Below are 19,060 nucleotides of genomic sequence, written 5' to 3' on the forward strand. Positions count from 1 at the left end.
ACACTCAATTTTCATGCCATTTAAACTATAACAGCAGTAAATAAAAGCTACAATATACCTACAATATACAATATACAATATACCTACAATAAACTATAAGCATAACACAAAATTTTACATCAAGTTTTATTTTTAAAATAATATTCTTACCCCAAGATAATAGGGAGGCATTGTCTTCAAATAACTTTCAAACGACTGTCTCCATTTCAATGTTGGTTTTGCTTTATGCACTTTAAACAAGTCATCTAGAAATGTATCATGTGAACAAACTAGAGTCACTCATTGTTTCCACACATAAAAACCAAGTCAAAGAGGTTTCCTTTTAAAAGTCTGCTGTGTTACTTTTTGTGAGAGAATAACATCAGACATAAGTTTTCAACAAAATTAAAAGCAGTAAAATTTATGGTTCTAGTGTTTTCTATTTGTATTACTATTTTAAAAATGAAAAGGTACCAATTATGGTCTAAAATTACACGTAATAATGAAGGTAGAATCAGAAAATACACAAGAAAAATCTATGCCCTATCTAGACCTAGACACAAAACAGATTTGAGGACAAAGTATGCATGACATTTTCTATAAAATATACCTACTAATATTTTGACTATATAACTTTTAAATATGATGTGACTTCATAAAGGGAAAGAAGTTTTCTCCAACAGTACTCCTCAAAAAATTACAGCCAGATGGTGCCTAGTAACTAACTCTAGGTTTTTATCATATTATTTCGGAACAAATTCCTTTATTAAAAAAATTTTCATTAAAAACGAAAATTATAAATTCTTAGAAAGAAAATACACTCAGATCTTGTGAGTAATGCTTCTACAAAATGTATTATGTACCAAACAGAAAGCCTACATTACCAATTCTAATGATGTAAGAAATCTAACTTGCAAAAAAATTATAGTATTTAATTTAAAAATGGGAAATATAATACCTTTATTAGTTTGTAGAATAAAGGTGTTTCAATACTGACTTTAAATTTACCACAAATATAAACAGTTTGCTATAAAAATTTCCTTAAATAGGTTTAATATTTTACAATATTAAGAACATTTTCATTAATTTTCAGAAGACAAGATAAATTGCAAAGAAATGTTCCCAAAGTTTGTCTTCAGGAGAATTTTTACATATGCTGAGCCACAGAGAATGTGACAAGAATGACACTTACCTAAGAGAGGAAGAAGGACTGGATAATTATAAGGCATCACAAATAAATTGACACAGTTCAGTGCTGTACTGGCTTTCAAGTAACCAAAAGGATGACCAAGTTCACTATACTTTGCACTATTGCTCACATATACCTGTTAAAGAGTAGTTAAAACTTCATATTTAATAACCTTTAAAGAATGTTATATAAACCATTGATTCAATTTAAACTTTTTAAGAAATACCTCATCTAAATTTTTTAATCATTCTAGTTGTTCAGCTCACCTGCCAACATGTTTGAGGAGATTTCCTTTCTAGGATAAATTGAGTCAGTGGTGAAGGTTCCAACTCATATTTGTCAAAAGGCAGTTTGTCAATAACCATTGGTTCACAGTCTGTACAGGAAAACTTCACTACAGGATGAGATGTACGAGGTGGCTAGAGGAGAAAGTCTTGTTATTACCATTTACACAAAATACCAGAACAAACTCATGTTAAGTATCCCTCCCTATCAAAATTTATTCAGTTCCTCAGTTTTGCTAGTGAGAGTTTGACTTACTGCTAAAAACACCACTAATCTGAAAGAAAACACTTAAAAATGTAATGTTCAATTTATATAACATCCACAAGAAAAAGAAAAATGCTTCAAAATCTACACAAAATGAAAATCTTTTTATGTCTTAAAATCAAATTCCTCAAAAGTTAAATGCAACATTTTACAATTAAGTAAGTATTCATTAATTTCACACCCAAGAAATAAGAAATGTCTAGAAACCTCCATAAGTCCTCCTTTGTAGCACTTTACTTGTATAGAGTAGTGGCTTCCAAACTAATGACACACTTTAATCAGTTTTTGAATATACAATATTAAGACATATATAGATTCATTTATAAATTATTAGTGTAGATGTACATAATAAAATGTATGCCAAAATGATATTAAAATAGAAAAAAATAAACAAAAATAGAATTTCTAATGTCTCCTTATTACAGCACATTGTTTTGGTTATCCTGGTGGTATACGGTATACACACCCTACTTTGGAGATCCTTATTCTAGAGGTATAAAAAAAAAAAACAATACTTTTTTTTTAAAGTGTCTTACTCCCCTATTTATACCTCTTAGTAGTCCCCTTCCTAAAAATCTTATCAATTGTGAAGAAAACATTAGCTATTAGGAAATAATTTGAAATTTCATTGCTATAAAGGACTCTGTTGGCCTCAGGTACTACCTACTTACCAGTGGCTCGCAAATTTATTGTGTTGAGACCAGATCTCTCCTTTCTCTTATGTATCCAACTGCCTATGGGACATAACCTGAGGCTTCTACAGATTGCTCAGGCACATTATGTCCAATTCATTAATTCCCCTCCAAACCACAAAACCTGTTCTAAAAACCTAAGTGTTATCCTTGATATCTCCCTCTCATCCTCCATATTTAACTATCACAAAGACCTAGATAAAATAATACTGCAAATTCTAAGGCACTTACCAGAATACATAAACATGACAGGCGCTCAGTACTAGTTGTTACCTTCCATCGATACTAAATTCTTCTCTCTCTAGAAATGTATCTTCTACTTCTTATCACTTTAATTCAGGCCTTCATCATTTCTCAGAGTAGACTAGTACAACTGCTTTATAATTAGTCTCCCTAACTAAGCCAACCCCCTCCAATCAATCCTATAGCCATGAAACATAAATATGACCATGTAATATCCCTGTCTAAAATTACTTAGTAAAAGTACCAGAAAATCACATAAAATAGGGTCCAGACTCTTAATATCACATACAAAGATCCTTGACGATCTGGTCCCTAACTCCTTTCCACCACCATGCCATACAGACCCTATGCTCCAGCCATGCCAACTACTTGCAGTTGCCCAAGTAGGTCATCATTTTTCATGTCCCTGTGTTTCACATGTCAACCCTGACTTTATTTATTAATTTCTTCCTAGCACACTGCAAAAAAAATTTTGAAGAAAGAGTTGGCAAGAACCAACCTTTAAGAGACTTCTTCCCAGACACCCCTTCCCAATCTGTATCCCAAATACACACCAGAGCCCACCTCCTCTGGCTCTGCTTCATCCCTCTATTACAGTCAGCCTCCTGTACTCTACAATGTGTGAGTGTCTGACCTGCCTATGGAATAGTAAGGCTCAAGAAAATAAGCACTATATTTTACTTCTCCTGTGCTCTTGTGCTAACGTGCACCTGAGACACAGCTTTATTCAATCAGTCCATGAAATGCACTTAGTTTTTGGATGAAAATATTAAAATCCAAGAGGAAAAGATCATCTAGAACTTGGCCAAGAAAATTTTGCATATATTATTTCATTTAATCCCCAAAGCAATCTTATGAAATAGGAGCTATTATCTCCATTCAACAGATGGGAAATTGGGGCTTAGAGAAGATAATTAACCAAAGACACACAACTAATAACTGGTAGAGCAATGACTCAAATTCAGAACCAGTCTCTAATAAATCATGTTTCATTTCAGTGCCAATACTTCTTGTTTGAAATACTATTATAATTTACAAAAAGTTAATTTCCACTCTAATATCCTTCAGTTACTAAATCTTGCCAGTTTTTTCCAACGTTCTCTCTTTCATATGATTCCCTCATCCATCATCTTAATTCAAGCTCTTACTATCTCTTACATGAACCATATCAATAGCCCTAGGTAACCTACCTGCCTTCCAACTCATCTTCTAATTTTGCTGCATGTAACAACCACCAAATTAATTTTCCTAAAGGAGCACTCTGTTAAAAACATCTTCAACTGTTCTCTGAACCCTACTGAAAAAAAACTTCACATTCTTTTAACCTTGCATTTAAAGTTGAGCAGTTTGGTTTATTTAATAGTACTCTCAATGTTCTACATATACGTTATGACCCACCCATACCCAGCTACTTTGTCACTCCTCTAAATACATCTTGCTCTTTTATACTTCCATTCTTTTTTCTCATACTATTTCCTCCTTCAATTGAAATCTTACCCACCCTCTATGGCTTGTAACAATGTGCAGTATAGCACTACCGCAATATTAATAAAGCTTGTGGTATTGGTTTCGGATTTCTTTCCACTAGGATTTTACAAGTACCATACATACTGCTGTAGGTATTAAATAAATATAATAGAATGAATAACCAACAAGACAATATTTCATACAAATGTGGTATCCGTTCTATAAGAGTAAAAGGGCTCCACAAGAGAAAGTAAAATGATCCAAGAAACCAAAAGCTTCTCTGTAAGACCAGACTGAAAATCTAGATGGTTCAATAAAATAAGAAAGAAAGGGAAAAAAAGGAATAATGAAGACACCTCCCTGAAATTTATGAAAACTTAATTTCATGTACTACTTTGTTAAATCTGTAATGAATAAAGGAAATATCACTTTACAGACCATGTACAGTCTCAAAGTAAAATTATCCTGAACAGCTGATACAGGTCAAAGTACAATAGGTTTCAAAAAGGTTTCAGTTTAATTCATATATGATAATTTCATGAAACATTATTAAGGACTGCTTAGTGATCTTTGAAATACAATTCTTATCTTCTAAGGGTAATATCAAAGAGAACCACTGTCATGCTCTCCTACAAAATATCCCCTGATTTCCTCAGATACTAGGGGGAAAAAAAAACTAATCTGAAAAAACAGTGCACTAACAAAACCAAATAGATTGTAATTTGTATAAATTTACCTTATTATTTTAAGAACCTTATAATGAATACTGATAATTAAACAAGATCATTCAACAAAACTCACTGTTCCTAAAAACAATTCATGTAAACAAGACCAGAAAATCTTTTCTAGTTTAAACCTCTAGACTGCAACACTGAATATAACTAAAAACATGAAAGTCAACATAAATTTCTAAGATTAAGTCCTAAAAGATTGCAGGCAAACTACCAGAATTATTTCCTAAGCCTTCATTTAAATTCTAAATTGTGTCTCATGCTACATTATGTTTAGATTCCAAAAGAGGAAATCTCTCTACATTTATGATTCTGTACCCAGATGCCAATAATAAAAAAGTAAGCACAGTATTAGATCCTAAAGGGAACAAAAGATGTCTTTATTCCATTACTTCATAATGAACAATACAGTATACTAAAGCAAATAATAGCTTATCATAGCACTTTGAACATCTGTCTAATTCTGTAAATTAGCCACACATTTATATAAAAGGCAGCTAAATGGTTACTATTACATAGTCACAGTCTCTCTGGTACTTACTAGTGTTGGAGAATTCTGATCTGGCCAAAAAGATTCTGGAACAGGCCAATGACCTATAGGAACCCCAGTTTTAGGATTTGGTCTGACATATATAAGTTTGTGACAGCTATGCCAAGGCTGAGATCCAAAAGGCCTTGATATATCTGGCTGTCCATCTATAGCAAAGAAATTAAGGCAAAGAAAGCATATATCATTAGGGGTAAAAACAAAAAAAGTTAAATTATATACTTAATAAAAATGTCATAATACTTGTTCATTTCTGGATTTTCCTATTTTTCTTAAATAGCAGAATACTATGACTACTTAACATTTAGACTACATTGCAATTACTAGACAGTAAAGTCTGTAAATTCCAACTATAAGTTCACCAGCTGAAGGCGGTCCCACAGTATCCTTTGCTTGCCCAATCAGAACATGTAAAATGTATTTTATGGTGATTATCGATTTAATGAATAATGTATTTTCCTCCCCAGAAGATAAGAGCAAGCATCCAAATAATCTTCTTCGTTGTCATATCACCAATGTCAAAAACAGTGCCACGATGTAAGTATTGCTAATTGAGTATTTCTTAGAAATCATTTTAACTAAAGCCTAATAATGAAAAAAACCTTAATATGCAAATCTAGATTCAAAGAAACTACCTCTAATCTAAAATAATTCTAAACAAATAACAATTCTCTTCAACAATTAAGCGAACATTTACTTAGTGCCTAACTCTAAGCCAAGCATTAAAATAATTTTAAGATAAATACATTCCATGTCTAACAATTAAAAAAAAATTTTTTTTAAGTTTGGTTTTTTAAAGGAGACACAAATGAGTTTTATCATCTTCTGCTCCTTCCCTATAATACCCTCAGAGTGTACCCATTCTTTCATCTCTATAAACTTTCTCTTCTCCCAATTACCCACTCTAGTGGAGCTCTCTGCCAGCTGTCACTAACAACTTTCTAAATACAGAAATAAGTTATGAACAACATAGAGAGTCCTGGCTGTAAACTGTCCATTGGTTCTAGTATAACTCCTTATATCCACTGGCTATTGAAAATATTTCATGATCTGGGCTGGCCCGGTGGCGCACTGGATAGTGCGCCGCTTGGGAAGCGCGGCGGCGCTCCCGCCCGAGGGTTCGGATCCCACATACAGACCGGTTCCCGCTCACTGGCTGAGCGAGGCGCAGGAGCAACACCGAGGGTTGCGGTCCCGTTGCCGGTCCCGGCCCGGTGCGGGGGCGACACTGAGGGTTGCGATCCATTGCCGGACACGGAAAAAGACAAAAAAAAAAAAAAAGAAAGAAAATATTTCATGATCATGAAAGCCAAAAATAAAGCCAGGTGTGGCTTAGCTAGAATTAAAAGAATCAAACTTAATGGCAAAAGCTGGTTCCTCATTTTTGGACTCACACAAACCATTTGGTTCTCATTAGTTTGATCCTTGGAACAACAGTAGCTAAGGAATTAAATAAATTATTTACCTAGGGTTGAACACTCTGGAAATTAAAGGACATGGGAGAAGCATATATACCAGAAAAAGGCAATTGTACAATATGAAAAAGGAAGTATGGGTTACTTATCCATAAATGCTTGAAAAGGTTTTTGGCTCTTATTAGAATTTCAGGCTATGAACAATCATTAATATAAAAAAGTAATGCTACTGAACTATCATCAGTTTACCCTGACTTTCCTATTTGATCTTCCCTCTTTACCAGTAACAGGTTGGTCATCTTAATAATTTGGCCTTGTCAATCTTAAAGCCAAACTGTAATAATTTTTCAGTTCTAGTTCAATAATTGATAAAGTAAGTTTAGAATATCTATCAGAAAAGTGCAATAATACCTTCTACAGGGGAAGGATCTGGTCCTGCTTTTTCAAAGTTTATTACCACTCCACTTTGCACTTTCTGCACCAAGGACTCCAGACATTGATTAAGCATTCTTGGAGAACATACAGAATATGAGCGGCCTGAGATAAAAAAGAAGAAAGTAAACTAGTTAGTGGCAACAATTCCTACTGTTTGCAAGAAGGAACCACAGTGGGGTTTCTGACAGTACTAATTAACAAAATTTCAATGGTAAAAGCTGATTTATTTCATTATCTTATGCAAGAATGAACAAAAATAGTTACTTTCAACCAACCAACAATCCCGTTTCTGAGAGTATGTAAATGTTTTCTTCTAATTATAGGCATATGGAACATAGAAATCATGGTCTGAACAAACCACAATGGGAAGAAAATCACATATTTTATACAGTTTTATATATATATATATCATCATCTCCAACTGTTATCCAATATAATTGGTTTAACACACACAACATCTAGTAGCTATCACCCCCAAATCTTACATAACTGAGATTTATGCTAAGCACATGGCAGATGCTTAATTTATTAACTGGTCTGCTGCAGGCAGTTATTGCATATTTTAAACATTTGTATTTTAATATATATGGTAGCGTGCTTTTCTGAATTGCATTTGGCTTATATATTTGGGAATTACCTATCTGAAATGAATTCCCCTTTTGTATATTTTAATCTACAATAATTAGATCAGAAGCATAAAAATGCCAGTGATTAAAAAAAAAAAAAAAAAAAACAAGTGAAAAGTCTTTAAAACAGGGATTTTCAACAAATATATCCAGATCTTTGCTGTCCAATTCTATAGACACTAGCCATATATGGCTGCTAAGAACTTGAAATATAGCTAGTCTGAATTGAGATGTACAGTAAGTATAAAATATACACCTGATTTTGTAGACTTAGCATAAAAAAATGTAAAATATCTCATTAGTTATTTTTAAATACCAATTTTGTGTTGGAGTAATATTTTGGATATAATGATTTAAATAAAATATATTAAAACTGATTTCACCTACTTCTTTTATTTTTAACATGGTTACTATGAAATTTATAATTACATATGGAACTTGTATCATATTTCTATTGCACAGGGGTGATCCAGACTAACACTGAAAACTTTGACAGCTAAAACTCAGTCTTCAACCAAACATCCTGCAATGTTATTCGTAATAAGCTCAGTGTGAAGTCCTACTCTTTTATGAATTCAACCAATCATTTCAGAACACAAGCTACGTCATTATATTTGACATATCATATTACTCATATCAACTTTTACTTAATGCTTTACTTAGAAAAACAAGCATCATATAACAGACAACTTACCTGTACACTATGATGATGATCATAATCATAAAAATACCCAATTACTGAGTATTTAAGATGTGCCTGGCACTGTTCTAATCATTTTATCATATTAATTTATTTTATCCTAGCAACAATCATATGGGTTATTTTTCCCATTTTACAAACAAGAAAACTAAGCACAGAGAGATTAACTAACTTATCCAAGTTAGTACATTTGTACAGCCAAGATTCAAACCCTTACAGGGTATCAGAAACTTTATTTATTCTAGGTATACTTTGTACCCTGGAACTCATGTGTTAATTTAAAATTAATATTTAAAACATAGTGTATGGAGTAACACTTACTTGAAAGAATTGGTTAATTTAAATTTTTTTCTAGGTCAATTTAAGCATATACATAAAGCAATACATTAAAAGGCTCACCATCTTCACATGCAAAGTACTTTAGATTACGTAAAAACGCAATGTTTTATCTCATGAAATTTAAGCATCTTCCCAAGGTGTCATTAAAAAACAAAAAATTTAAGTATATAACTGTGGCAATTCTCTCCACCCTCCCAAGTTGTGTTATCATTCAATTAATTAGGAAAATACAAGCAAATCAGTTATGATCTTATTATGAAATAAAATTACTAACAAAGATGTTTTATGAAAATTAGAGGAAAAGTGCATAAACATGAGTCATTTGGCCAATAATAAAAATCCACTCATTCATTTTGAAAGTTAAAGAGAAATAGCAAATTTTGCTATCTTTACAAAGTGAACCTATCTCCTATGTAATGTTCCTTTTATGCTTATCGTCTATGTCAAAACTCACCCCTTGGAATATGTAACACTTACATCACGAATTATACTTATTAGAAAAGTCTATCAGCACACACCTTCAAGTCAAGAAGCTGGCTCACTTTTGGTTATGTAGAGTCCACAAAAAAATCAAACTACATATAGAGTAGCCTGAAAGAGTATTAGCATCTTAGTAAAATAGAGAAGAGGGAAAAGAATATTTCTATGCTGGACAACAGCCCTTGGAGGCTTAATAGTCTTAGAAGCTAAGAAGGTTAAATTTATTTAACCTAAAAAAGTCTCTAAATAATTTTTATAAAATGCTTTTTTTATCCTTGATATTTTCACCAATATGTCTATTAGATATTTTTTAATCTGCTACCATACCTGCACTTCCCTCAAACCTGCTTCTCCCCAGAGTACCATCTCAGTTCACAGCATAGCCATTCATCTCGAGTGGTTCAGGCCAACTGAATCATCTGGGAATAATCCTTGACCACTTCTCCTCTCATTGCCCTAGCCCTTGGTTCTCCTTTGCATCAGACCACTTCTCAAAACCTTCAAACCCAGCACTCTAGTCCAAAATGCTATCATCTCTTACTAGTCTCCCTGCTTCCATTCTTGCCACCCTACAGTATATTCTCATCTAACAGCTGAAATGATCTTTCAGAAATAGAAACCAGATGTTACCCCCTATAAAAAGTCCTCCAATGGCTTCTGATCACACTTGGAAAATAAGAAATATTTACTACGGCCTAAAAGGCTATTCAATATTTGGCCTTCCTCTCTAAATCTAGCTGTTACTCTCTACTCCTCCTATGTAAGCTCCGGCCACATCAGACTTCCTGTTGCTCTCAAATATATAGAGCATGACCCTTCTCTTACCATTTCTTCTGCCTAGAACTTCATGCAATTAACTCCATCAATTAGGTCTCTGCTCAAACAGTACTGCCGCAGGAGAAAACTTACCTGGAATACTCATTCTCTGCCTCAAGTTACTCACTACTCCCTTACCCTAATTCTTTTTTCTTCAAAGTTGGTAGCACTCCCTAAAATATTTACTAATTTTGCATGATTACTATCTTTCACCCAGTCCCAAGAAGTAAGCCTTCTCTCTATCACTCCTGCTGTATTCCCAGCACCTACAACAGTTATTTGGCATAGAGTGGGCACAATTATGCAATTTTTTAAGAAGCACACATACAAAAAAATAAGAAAAAGGCTAATTTCTTTCCAATTTTTCCTTAGTGAACATGAACTATTCTATAATGGGAAAAATAAATGTACATGCGCATGCACGCGCGCACACACATATATGCTTCTTAACATTAAGTTTAAAAAACATTCAGGAATTGTTAGTTGTATTTACATATTTGAATAGTATAATGCCAGTAGCTCTCAGCTTTTTTCTTCTTTTTACTCTTTTAGTGTTTTATCCCCAAGACTTTCTTTATGAACATTCTTTCTTTTAAATTAAAAAAGAAAGAAAACACATTATACAGATATATGAAAAGGTGAATGGCATTTGAGCGGCTTCCCATTATTACTTGCAAGAGTATGTTAAGGGGCAAATAAACTATTACATCAGGATGTATATTTAGGGAAAACTTCCTAACTTCTCGACTGACTAAGATTTCTGGGTCATTGCAAGATATTACCAAGGGTGGCTTCAGAATCTTCTCCTCTGGAGATGTTCCTTTCAAGGAATAAACAAAATACAAAATAACTTTAGTACATTACTGCCCAAAGGCAAGGATATTAACTACTACATGATGTCTCAAAGTTCTTTTCAGACCCTCTGGTTATACCACTCAGTTCATTTCATACTGTGAATACTCCTGATCCTAGAAGACAAAAGTTATAGTACATAATAATTCTAAATTCAAACTAAGTAATTCATAGTAAGGACATTTCAATGTGAGAATGTTTAAATCACAGCCTCAAAGTCCTTTACAATCTATTAAGTAAAAACTCTAGAATTAGAGGGAAAAAAATCAGGATTTTATCAAGTGGATTAAAGCTGAAAACTAAAATTTCATAACACAAATGTGCATCCTCCCACAAAAAAGAACTGTCACTGTAAAATATTATTCATGTACAGGGAATTGTTGGCAGTGAATTTTCAATATTAAATGTCTGACAGGTTGTCCCTAAAAAAATCATGTATATGCCTTTTTATTTTTGTAAATTAAATTGTGAAGGCATTTCAAACAAGAGTGCATAAAGGTATTTCTATTAAATGGGGGTATTTAATAATGTGAATAACAATTTCTTAACTTATCTACTTCACATACCTACATAAAGTTAATGCCTTTTTGTCTGTGAATTTTGTAGACTTCCAAAACCCACAGAATTTTAGAAGAAAGACACTTAAAATATACTACAATGTGTATTTTCTCTTAACTTATATAGCTGGCTATTATGGAATGTTAGAGCACTGACTGTGTCTGGAGACTATATCACAGGCCTCTATCACAGGTGAAATAATGGTATGCCAGACTTGGACATTTTAATATCAAATTCCTTAGGTGAGAACTAAAATGCTCCATGAAAGAAAAAAATCTCATTATCTGTCTTACTTACTACTGAAACTCTAAAGCATGGAACAGTACTTGGTATACAGTAGGCACTCAGTACATATCTATATGAAATTAATCTACCTGTTAACCAATTCCACATTATAGAGTTCTGAGTCTATTTCAAGATTTTCATTAATCTTCATACAGCATAGTGACTGTCCGATCTGATGTATAATTGAAACTTGAGATGGATAAGACCTCACTACCTGTTTCCTTTAACAAATCTACCTCTTTGCCTCTGGGAAAAACTGCACTTAACCAAGCATATCCCATCAAATGAAAAATAAAATGATTTTCAAAACACTTTTCACAGGAAATAATTCTATGACACTTCTAAATCACTGACAATCTTTGTAGATAAGAACATTAGTTTAACAACTTCAAATACCACATTTTCTATATGAGTAGAAAAATTACCATTCATAATCAGATCCAATAGTAACCACATTCTATTTAAATCAAGATCACATGCCATCATCAATAAATGTAGTTTTAAAAACATATATATTAGTTCCTAATATTAACATGTTAAACAAAATCAGATATGGGGTTTTTGAAACGAACATTTTAAAACATTCAGATAAACTCTGCTTTAACTCACTGAATTACTAACAGCAAAAAACTTACCGCCTGTCACTTCACACATTGGTGTGATTGCAGAGTCATCTAAAGGTACACCTGTCAACTGTTCTGATTCTACTGACATGGTGCCAGGCAACCGCAACACTAATGCAAAGAGTCTCTGATCCCAACGAAAAGGTTCCTTGGTCAATTCACTTCCAGGCAAAGGAGAATTAAGAGGTAAATGGAGCTGAAAGTAGGGTGGGGGGAAAAAAATCAGTAAGAAATCCACACACTATTTTTTTGAAAAGGCCATTTTAATTACACATATTAAAACTGCACTGAATCATCTATCATTCCAAATGCAAGCTCAAAAATAAAAGCTTATTCAGATATAGTTAAAATAGCACAAGATATGATGACTTTAATTTTCTTAAACTTCACTCTGAAGAGCTGAATTGAAAAAATTGTATTATACTAATGCATTTCAAATTTAGACTCAACTAACCACAGGGTGCTAGACTACTTACAAATAAATCAATTTCACTTAATCATTAAAACAACCCTGTGGTAGATATGTTATCATTCCTATTTTCTGGATATAAAATAAAATAGATCTCAAAGAGATGAATGATTTTGGCCTCCTGGGTCCAAGTCAGTACTTTTTCTATTATACCACAACAGCCTCAAACATCTCCACAGTTCTTAACAATTTTATATACGCTTCATTTTATACAAGCCATACATTCCCAAAGCATTTACATAAAAGTAAATTTTGTCACTCTAATTACACATTAAATGTATTAAAGGTGTGGTGTGTGGTATGTGGGTGTGCATGTGTGTGTGTTTTAACAGATGTTTCTCTCCATCCCATTAGCACTGCTAAGTCACAATCTCTTCTAAAATTCTTAAACTTAAAAAGTTTTAAAGTGATTCTAATGAGGACCTCTGTACCAAGAGAGTCACAGTATACCAACAGAATCCACACACTGATCTTAGTATCACTAAATGAGAACAACCAGACAGTATGTTTCCCATGATGTGATGCAATAAGAAGCTCGCAACAGGAAGGGAGGAGAGAGGGGAAAGAGAAGAGAAGAGAAGAGGTGAGGTGAGGTGAGGTGAGGTGAGGTGAGGTGAGGTGAGGTGAGGTGAGGTGAGGTGAGGTGAGGTGAGGTGAGGTGTGAGAGGTGAGGTGAAAGGGGAGAGGTGAGGTGAGAGGTGAGGTGAGGTTGAACCTGAATTGAATCAAGCTTTTAGTTCTAACTACCAGTTTACAGGGAATACTGGGGATATAGGATCAAGTTCACCACTACCACAAAGGAGCAATCGGTCAAATCCAGAATGTGGGACATTCTACAGGATGAATAACCTGGTTTCTCCAAAAAACTGATGGCATGAAAAAGCAAAGGGAGGGAAGTAAGGAGGGCTGAAACTGTTATAGAATAAAAGAGAAAAACAAAAGCAAAGATTTTTGAGACAATCAGGAAAATCTGAAATATGTTACTGGAATTATTAATCATTTTAACAGTGGAAATGCTATGGTGCTTAGAAAAACAAAAATCCTTATCACTTATAAAATTTTAAAGTCCAGGATCAATCCAGAACTTATTATTTCTATAAACATTAAGGTGTTTTTTTAAAAATACAGAACATACTTTAAAACTATCACTTTTAATTAATTGGCAGAGTTATACCAATTTCTTCATAAAGCAAGACCTTTTTTGCTTAAAGCCTTTCTAAATCTCACACAGAGAAGATTCCTGAACTTGATAAATTGAGGGTTGAAGTCATTCTTTATTGACTTACATCAAAATCATTTTTTAAAAAAGTCCGATTCTATTCTAGGAAGAGAATTCCTAGTGAAGCTGTGCTATACTGTCACCTCTCTCCAAAAGATTCACGCCATGAGAATATGCTGCAAGACTCCTTTACCAACATCAGCCAAGATTTTGGTACTATGGACAGGAGTCATGAGCTCTTCATCTGGCACTGATCCTACTTAAGGCAGAAAGCAAAGGAAGGAATGCTGAACAAATCTGGGACAGAATGTTCTCTGAGGAAGGTTCCCCAACCTCAAGGGCTCTGACACTTGCAAACAGCTCAGGAACTCCAGGCCCTTTTGGTATTACCACACCCTGCCAGAAGGTAAATGAGAAAGCACTGTTTACATCTTTTCCTTCTACCCCAAACCAATCAACTACCTCTGTATTTGGAAAAGAAAACTACCAAGTGCTTGGTCATTTTCTCTCTAAGATCACAGAAACATCAAAGCAATAGTGGCAATGGCTGGAGATTTTAACTGCTAATGTAGTTGCTCTGCAGTATGTGGAATTGTCGCAAGAATCCAGGGGATGAGGCACTGCAGGGACCACACATATACAACTAACCGTGTTAATGATGTGCATCTGCAACGCAGACACTATGCAATGGCCTTTGGCTGTACAAAGCTAAATCTAGAAAGTATTTCAAGTAAAAAGAAGAAACAAAATGGGTCACAACCATATTTTTAAGCATTTTACACATACCTACATCAATTTTATAAACTTCTGTCAAATTTGTACTCATTTTTATACTTCTTCTTATTTCTCCCTCCCCATATCACCACCAACCTCTCAAAACCAAAGGGGATGGAGTGGGGAAAAGAAATCCCCATAGCGGAAATGTATTAGTAAAATATAAAGGATTAATGGCAGGCAGACAGAAACAATAAAAAGATAAAAAAAAACCTGAAGGGAAAATATTCTTAGGAGGATTGAATTACTCCAAATCTAAAGTTTACAATTGAAATTTTAGTAATATTTTAAAAATCACAAAAGATGGAGACCCTCCCTGAATATAAGGCGCTGAGAATCAAGGCAAATTGCACAAAAATGAAGAAAGATATATAATTAACCATTACAAAAACGTGCAATAAAAATGAATAGATAATTCCCCAAAGTGAAAAATGGACAAAAGATAAGAATACCCAAGAGGAAATCCATATGGTTTATAAACATGTGGAAAGATGCTCAAATATACTAGTTATTAGGTAATACAAATTTTCACACCCATTAGCAAAAATTTTATAAGTTTGACAGTACCAATTTCTGACAAGAATGCAGAGCAAGGGAAACTCTCCAACACTCCTGATGACCTAAAAACATACAACCATTTGGATAACAATTTCATACTGTCTGGTAAAGCTGAAGATGAGCTAGAACCCAGCCACCACCTCCTAGAGGAACTCAGATATTCTCACAAGAAGTCATACAAAAGAATACTGACAACTGCATTATTTGAAACAGAGGAAAACTGGAAAAAACCTAGAAGTCCAGTAAGAATCAATAAATAACTGTACTCTGTTCATATGCCACAGTTGAAATAAATAAACTAGATCTCTAAGATCCAACATGAATAGATCTCAAAATCATATTTTTTTTTTTTGGATAACATGACATGGATACGTAAAAGAACATAAATATGGAATACACGGATTGATCAATTCACAAGTTGAATGCACTTGTGTAATTAAGAGTTTATACTAAGAGAAACTTACTAACTTATGCCCCCCTTCCAATCACTATCCCTCCCTGATTTGTTTTGCCTGATTTTGAACTTTATATAAATGGAAATATAGAGTGTGATCTCACTGGTTTATGGCTTCTTTCATCATTATAGGAGTGAGAGTCATCGATACTGATGCACACAGCTGTAGATCATCATTCCTACTGCCACTGTGTGTGTTGTGTGTGTGTGTGAATATACCATAATTTATTTAACCATACTTTTGTTGATAGACATTTGAATTGTTTGAATGCATTTGAATGCATACATAAAACATATGTATGCATTATTGTTGAGTATGTATCTAGAAGTGGAATTACTGGGCCATAAAATATGAATATATGTGGGGTCTTCAAAAAGTTCGTGGAAAATGCATATTATGCACTATGCAGGGATTGCACCAAAATAAACTCAGACTAACTTGTTATAACATGTCTGAACAGGTTCTAGTTTGAGGCACCAAGAAGGACAAGATAACAATTTGAAAATAGCCCCTATCAGAACAATACGAATTCTGCAAAAATTCAAGCAAAAACAAACTTCAAATTGATTATGAAGCTTCAGTGAAAGAACAGTGAAATCACTGATGCTTTACGAAAAGTTTGTGGGGACAATGCCCCAAAGAAATCAGCAGTGTACAAGGGGACAACTTGTTTTAAGAAGGGACAAGACAATGTTGAAGATGAAGCCCAGTGGCAGACCATCCACATCAACTTGTGAGGTAGAAATTAATCTTGTTCATGCCCTAATTGAAGAGGACCAAAGATTAATAGCAGAAAACAAAAGCCAACACCATAGACATCTCGATTGGCTCAGTTTAAACAATTCTGACTGAAAAATTAAAATTGAGCAAACTTTCCACTCAATGGATGCCAAAACTGTTGCACCCAGTGCAGCTGCATAAATGAGCAGAGTTTTCAATGGAAATTTTAAACAATTGGGATCCAGATCCTAGAGCATTTCTTCGAAGAATTTTAACAGGAGATGTAACATGGCTTTACCAGTATGATTCTAGAGACAAAGCACAATCAAAGCAATGGCTACCAAGAGATGGAAGTGTCCAGTCAAAGCAAAAGTGGACTGGTCAAAAGTAAAGGACATGGCAATAGTTTTTTGGATGCTCAAGACATTTTGTTTGTTGACTTTCTGTAGGGTCAAAGAATGATGATATCTGCCTATTATGATGAGTGTTTTGAGAAGGTTAGTCAAAGCTTTAGCAGAAAAGCCCAGGAAAGCTTTGGCAGAGTCCTTCTCAACCATGACAATACCCACTGCTCATTCCTCTCATCAAACAAGGGCAACTTTGTGAGTTTTGATGGGAAATCATAGGCATCCACCTTACAGTCCTGATTTGACTCCTCCTGACCTCTTTTTGTTTTCTAATCTTAAAAAATCTTTAAAGGGCTCCCATTTTCCTTCGGTTAATATTGCCAAAAGAACTACACTGACATGGTTAAATTTCCAGGCCCCTCAGTTCTTTAGGGATGGACTAAATGGCTGGTATCATCACTTACAAGAGTGTCTTGAATTTGATGGAGCATATGAGAAAAAAAGTTCATATTTTTTATTTTTATCTTTTAATTCCATTTTTTCCATGAACTTTCTGAAGTACCCTCATTACTTTTATCAGACACCATCAAATAGTTTTCCAAAGTGGTTGTACCAATTTACACTCCCACCAGCAACTAGAGAACCAGTTGCTCCATATCTCCCTAATCACACTTAGTATTGGCTGTCTTTTTCATTTTAGCTGTTTTATTCTGTGTATGGTGGTATCTCAGTGGGGTTTTAATTTCCCTGATGTCTATGGAAGTTGAACAACTCTTCATACACTCATTGACTGTTTCAATGTGCTCTTTTATAAAGTACTTGTTAAAGTCTTCTGCCTATTTTTTTAGTGGTGTCTTTTGATAAATGGAATTTATCTCAATGTATTTTTTCTTTTCTTGGTAGCGCTTTTTGTGTCCTCAAACATCATGAAGATGCTCTCCCATGTTTTCTTCTAAAAGCTTTATTATTTTACCACTTACAATTAAACTTGAAATACATCTGGAATTGAGTTTAGTATATGGTATAAAATAGGGGTGAAGATACATTTTTTTCCCAAATGAATATCCAATGACAAAGTACCATTTATTGAAAAAAACCATCCTTTTTATGCTGCATTGGAATGACACCTCTTTCTTACATTGGGTGACTGTACATGTGTGAATCTGTATCTGGGTCAGAAACAATGTAAGATTAAAAAAGGCAAGAAGCAAAATAATATGCACAGAATAGCATCTATATGCACTGTTAAAAGTAAACAATATTTAGTATAGTTTTATATATGCGTAACATATACATGTAGTAAAAGTAAGAAAACACGCACTAGACTATACACCAAATTCACAATTGTTGCTTCCTGGAAAGGAGTAGAGGGAGGAAAGTGACACTGAGTAGAACAAGAAAGGAGACTGCACACGTAGACTATAACAATGTTCTGTTTCATTTACTACATTTTTTAAAATCCAAAAGAAAAAAAAGACAAAACTCGGCAAATATGGCATAAATTTTTGTATCACTTATACTTATCCAGAATATTGTTACATATTAATATGGAGATAACTGTCAAAAGCCAATAAGTTATTCATTCAAGTAGTTATCTATCCCTCTTTTATAATGTCATTATTTTATTCCAAACCAATGACAAGAAAACTTCATATGTGCCTCAACTCAATGAGAGCTAGATTAGCTATAATTACTAACCCCAAAGCTCAGATATTTGTAAAGATCCTAATAAAGAGTTCTACTTGATCAGCTATTAAAATATTCTGCAAGGGCTGGCTGGTTAGCTCATTTGGTTAGAGCGCAGCCTTATAAGACAAAGGCCAACGGGTTCGGATCCCCATACTGGCCAGCTGCCAAAAAAAGGAAGAAAAAAAAAATCTGCAAGAGGGTAGAATACTACCTGAAAATTACAGATGCATTCACTCATCATTTTTTATGAACCTATCAAATATTGGGCATGTTTGGCTCTGGGGATTTAAAGACGAATAATAA

At 33.9% G+C, this 19,060-nt stretch overlaps 1 protein-coding gene across 4 annotated transcripts in view; it reads right to left on the reverse strand.

Moving 5' to 3' along the window:
• The window catches only part of INTS6 (integrator complex subunit 6), a 101,704-nt gene that overhangs the window by 28,342 nt on the left and 54,302 nt on the right, over positions 1 to 19,060 (reverse strand). For all 4 annotated transcript variants that reach the window (XR_550032.1, XR_550031.1, XM_008565825.1 and 1 more), the window contains exons 3-8: positions 12,539 to 12,722; positions 7,224 to 7,349; positions 5,392 to 5,546; positions 1,435 to 1,587; positions 1,172 to 1,304; positions 151 to 245 (exon numbers count right to left, since the gene is read on the reverse strand). Coding sequence is in view for 2 of the 4 variants with exons in the window: in XM_008565825.1 (XP_008564047.1) it covers positions 151 to 245; positions 1,172 to 1,304; positions 1,435 to 1,587; positions 5,392 to 5,546; positions 7,224 to 7,349; positions 12,539 to 12,722 (846 nt within the window). In the remaining 2 variants the exon portion in view is untranslated. The remainder of the gene's footprint in view (positions 1 to 150; positions 246 to 1,171; positions 1,305 to 1,434; positions 1,588 to 5,391; positions 5,547 to 7,223; positions 7,350 to 12,538; positions 12,723 to 19,060) is intronic.

The sequence above is a fragment of the Galeopterus variegatus genome, unplaced genomic scaffold (genome assembly GCF_000696425.1).
Source record: "Galeopterus variegatus unplaced genomic scaffold, G_variegatus-3.0.2 Scaffold208, whole genome shotgun sequence".
Classification (NCBI taxonomy): Eukaryota; Metazoa; Chordata; class Mammalia; order Dermoptera; family Cynocephalidae; genus Galeopterus; species Galeopterus variegatus.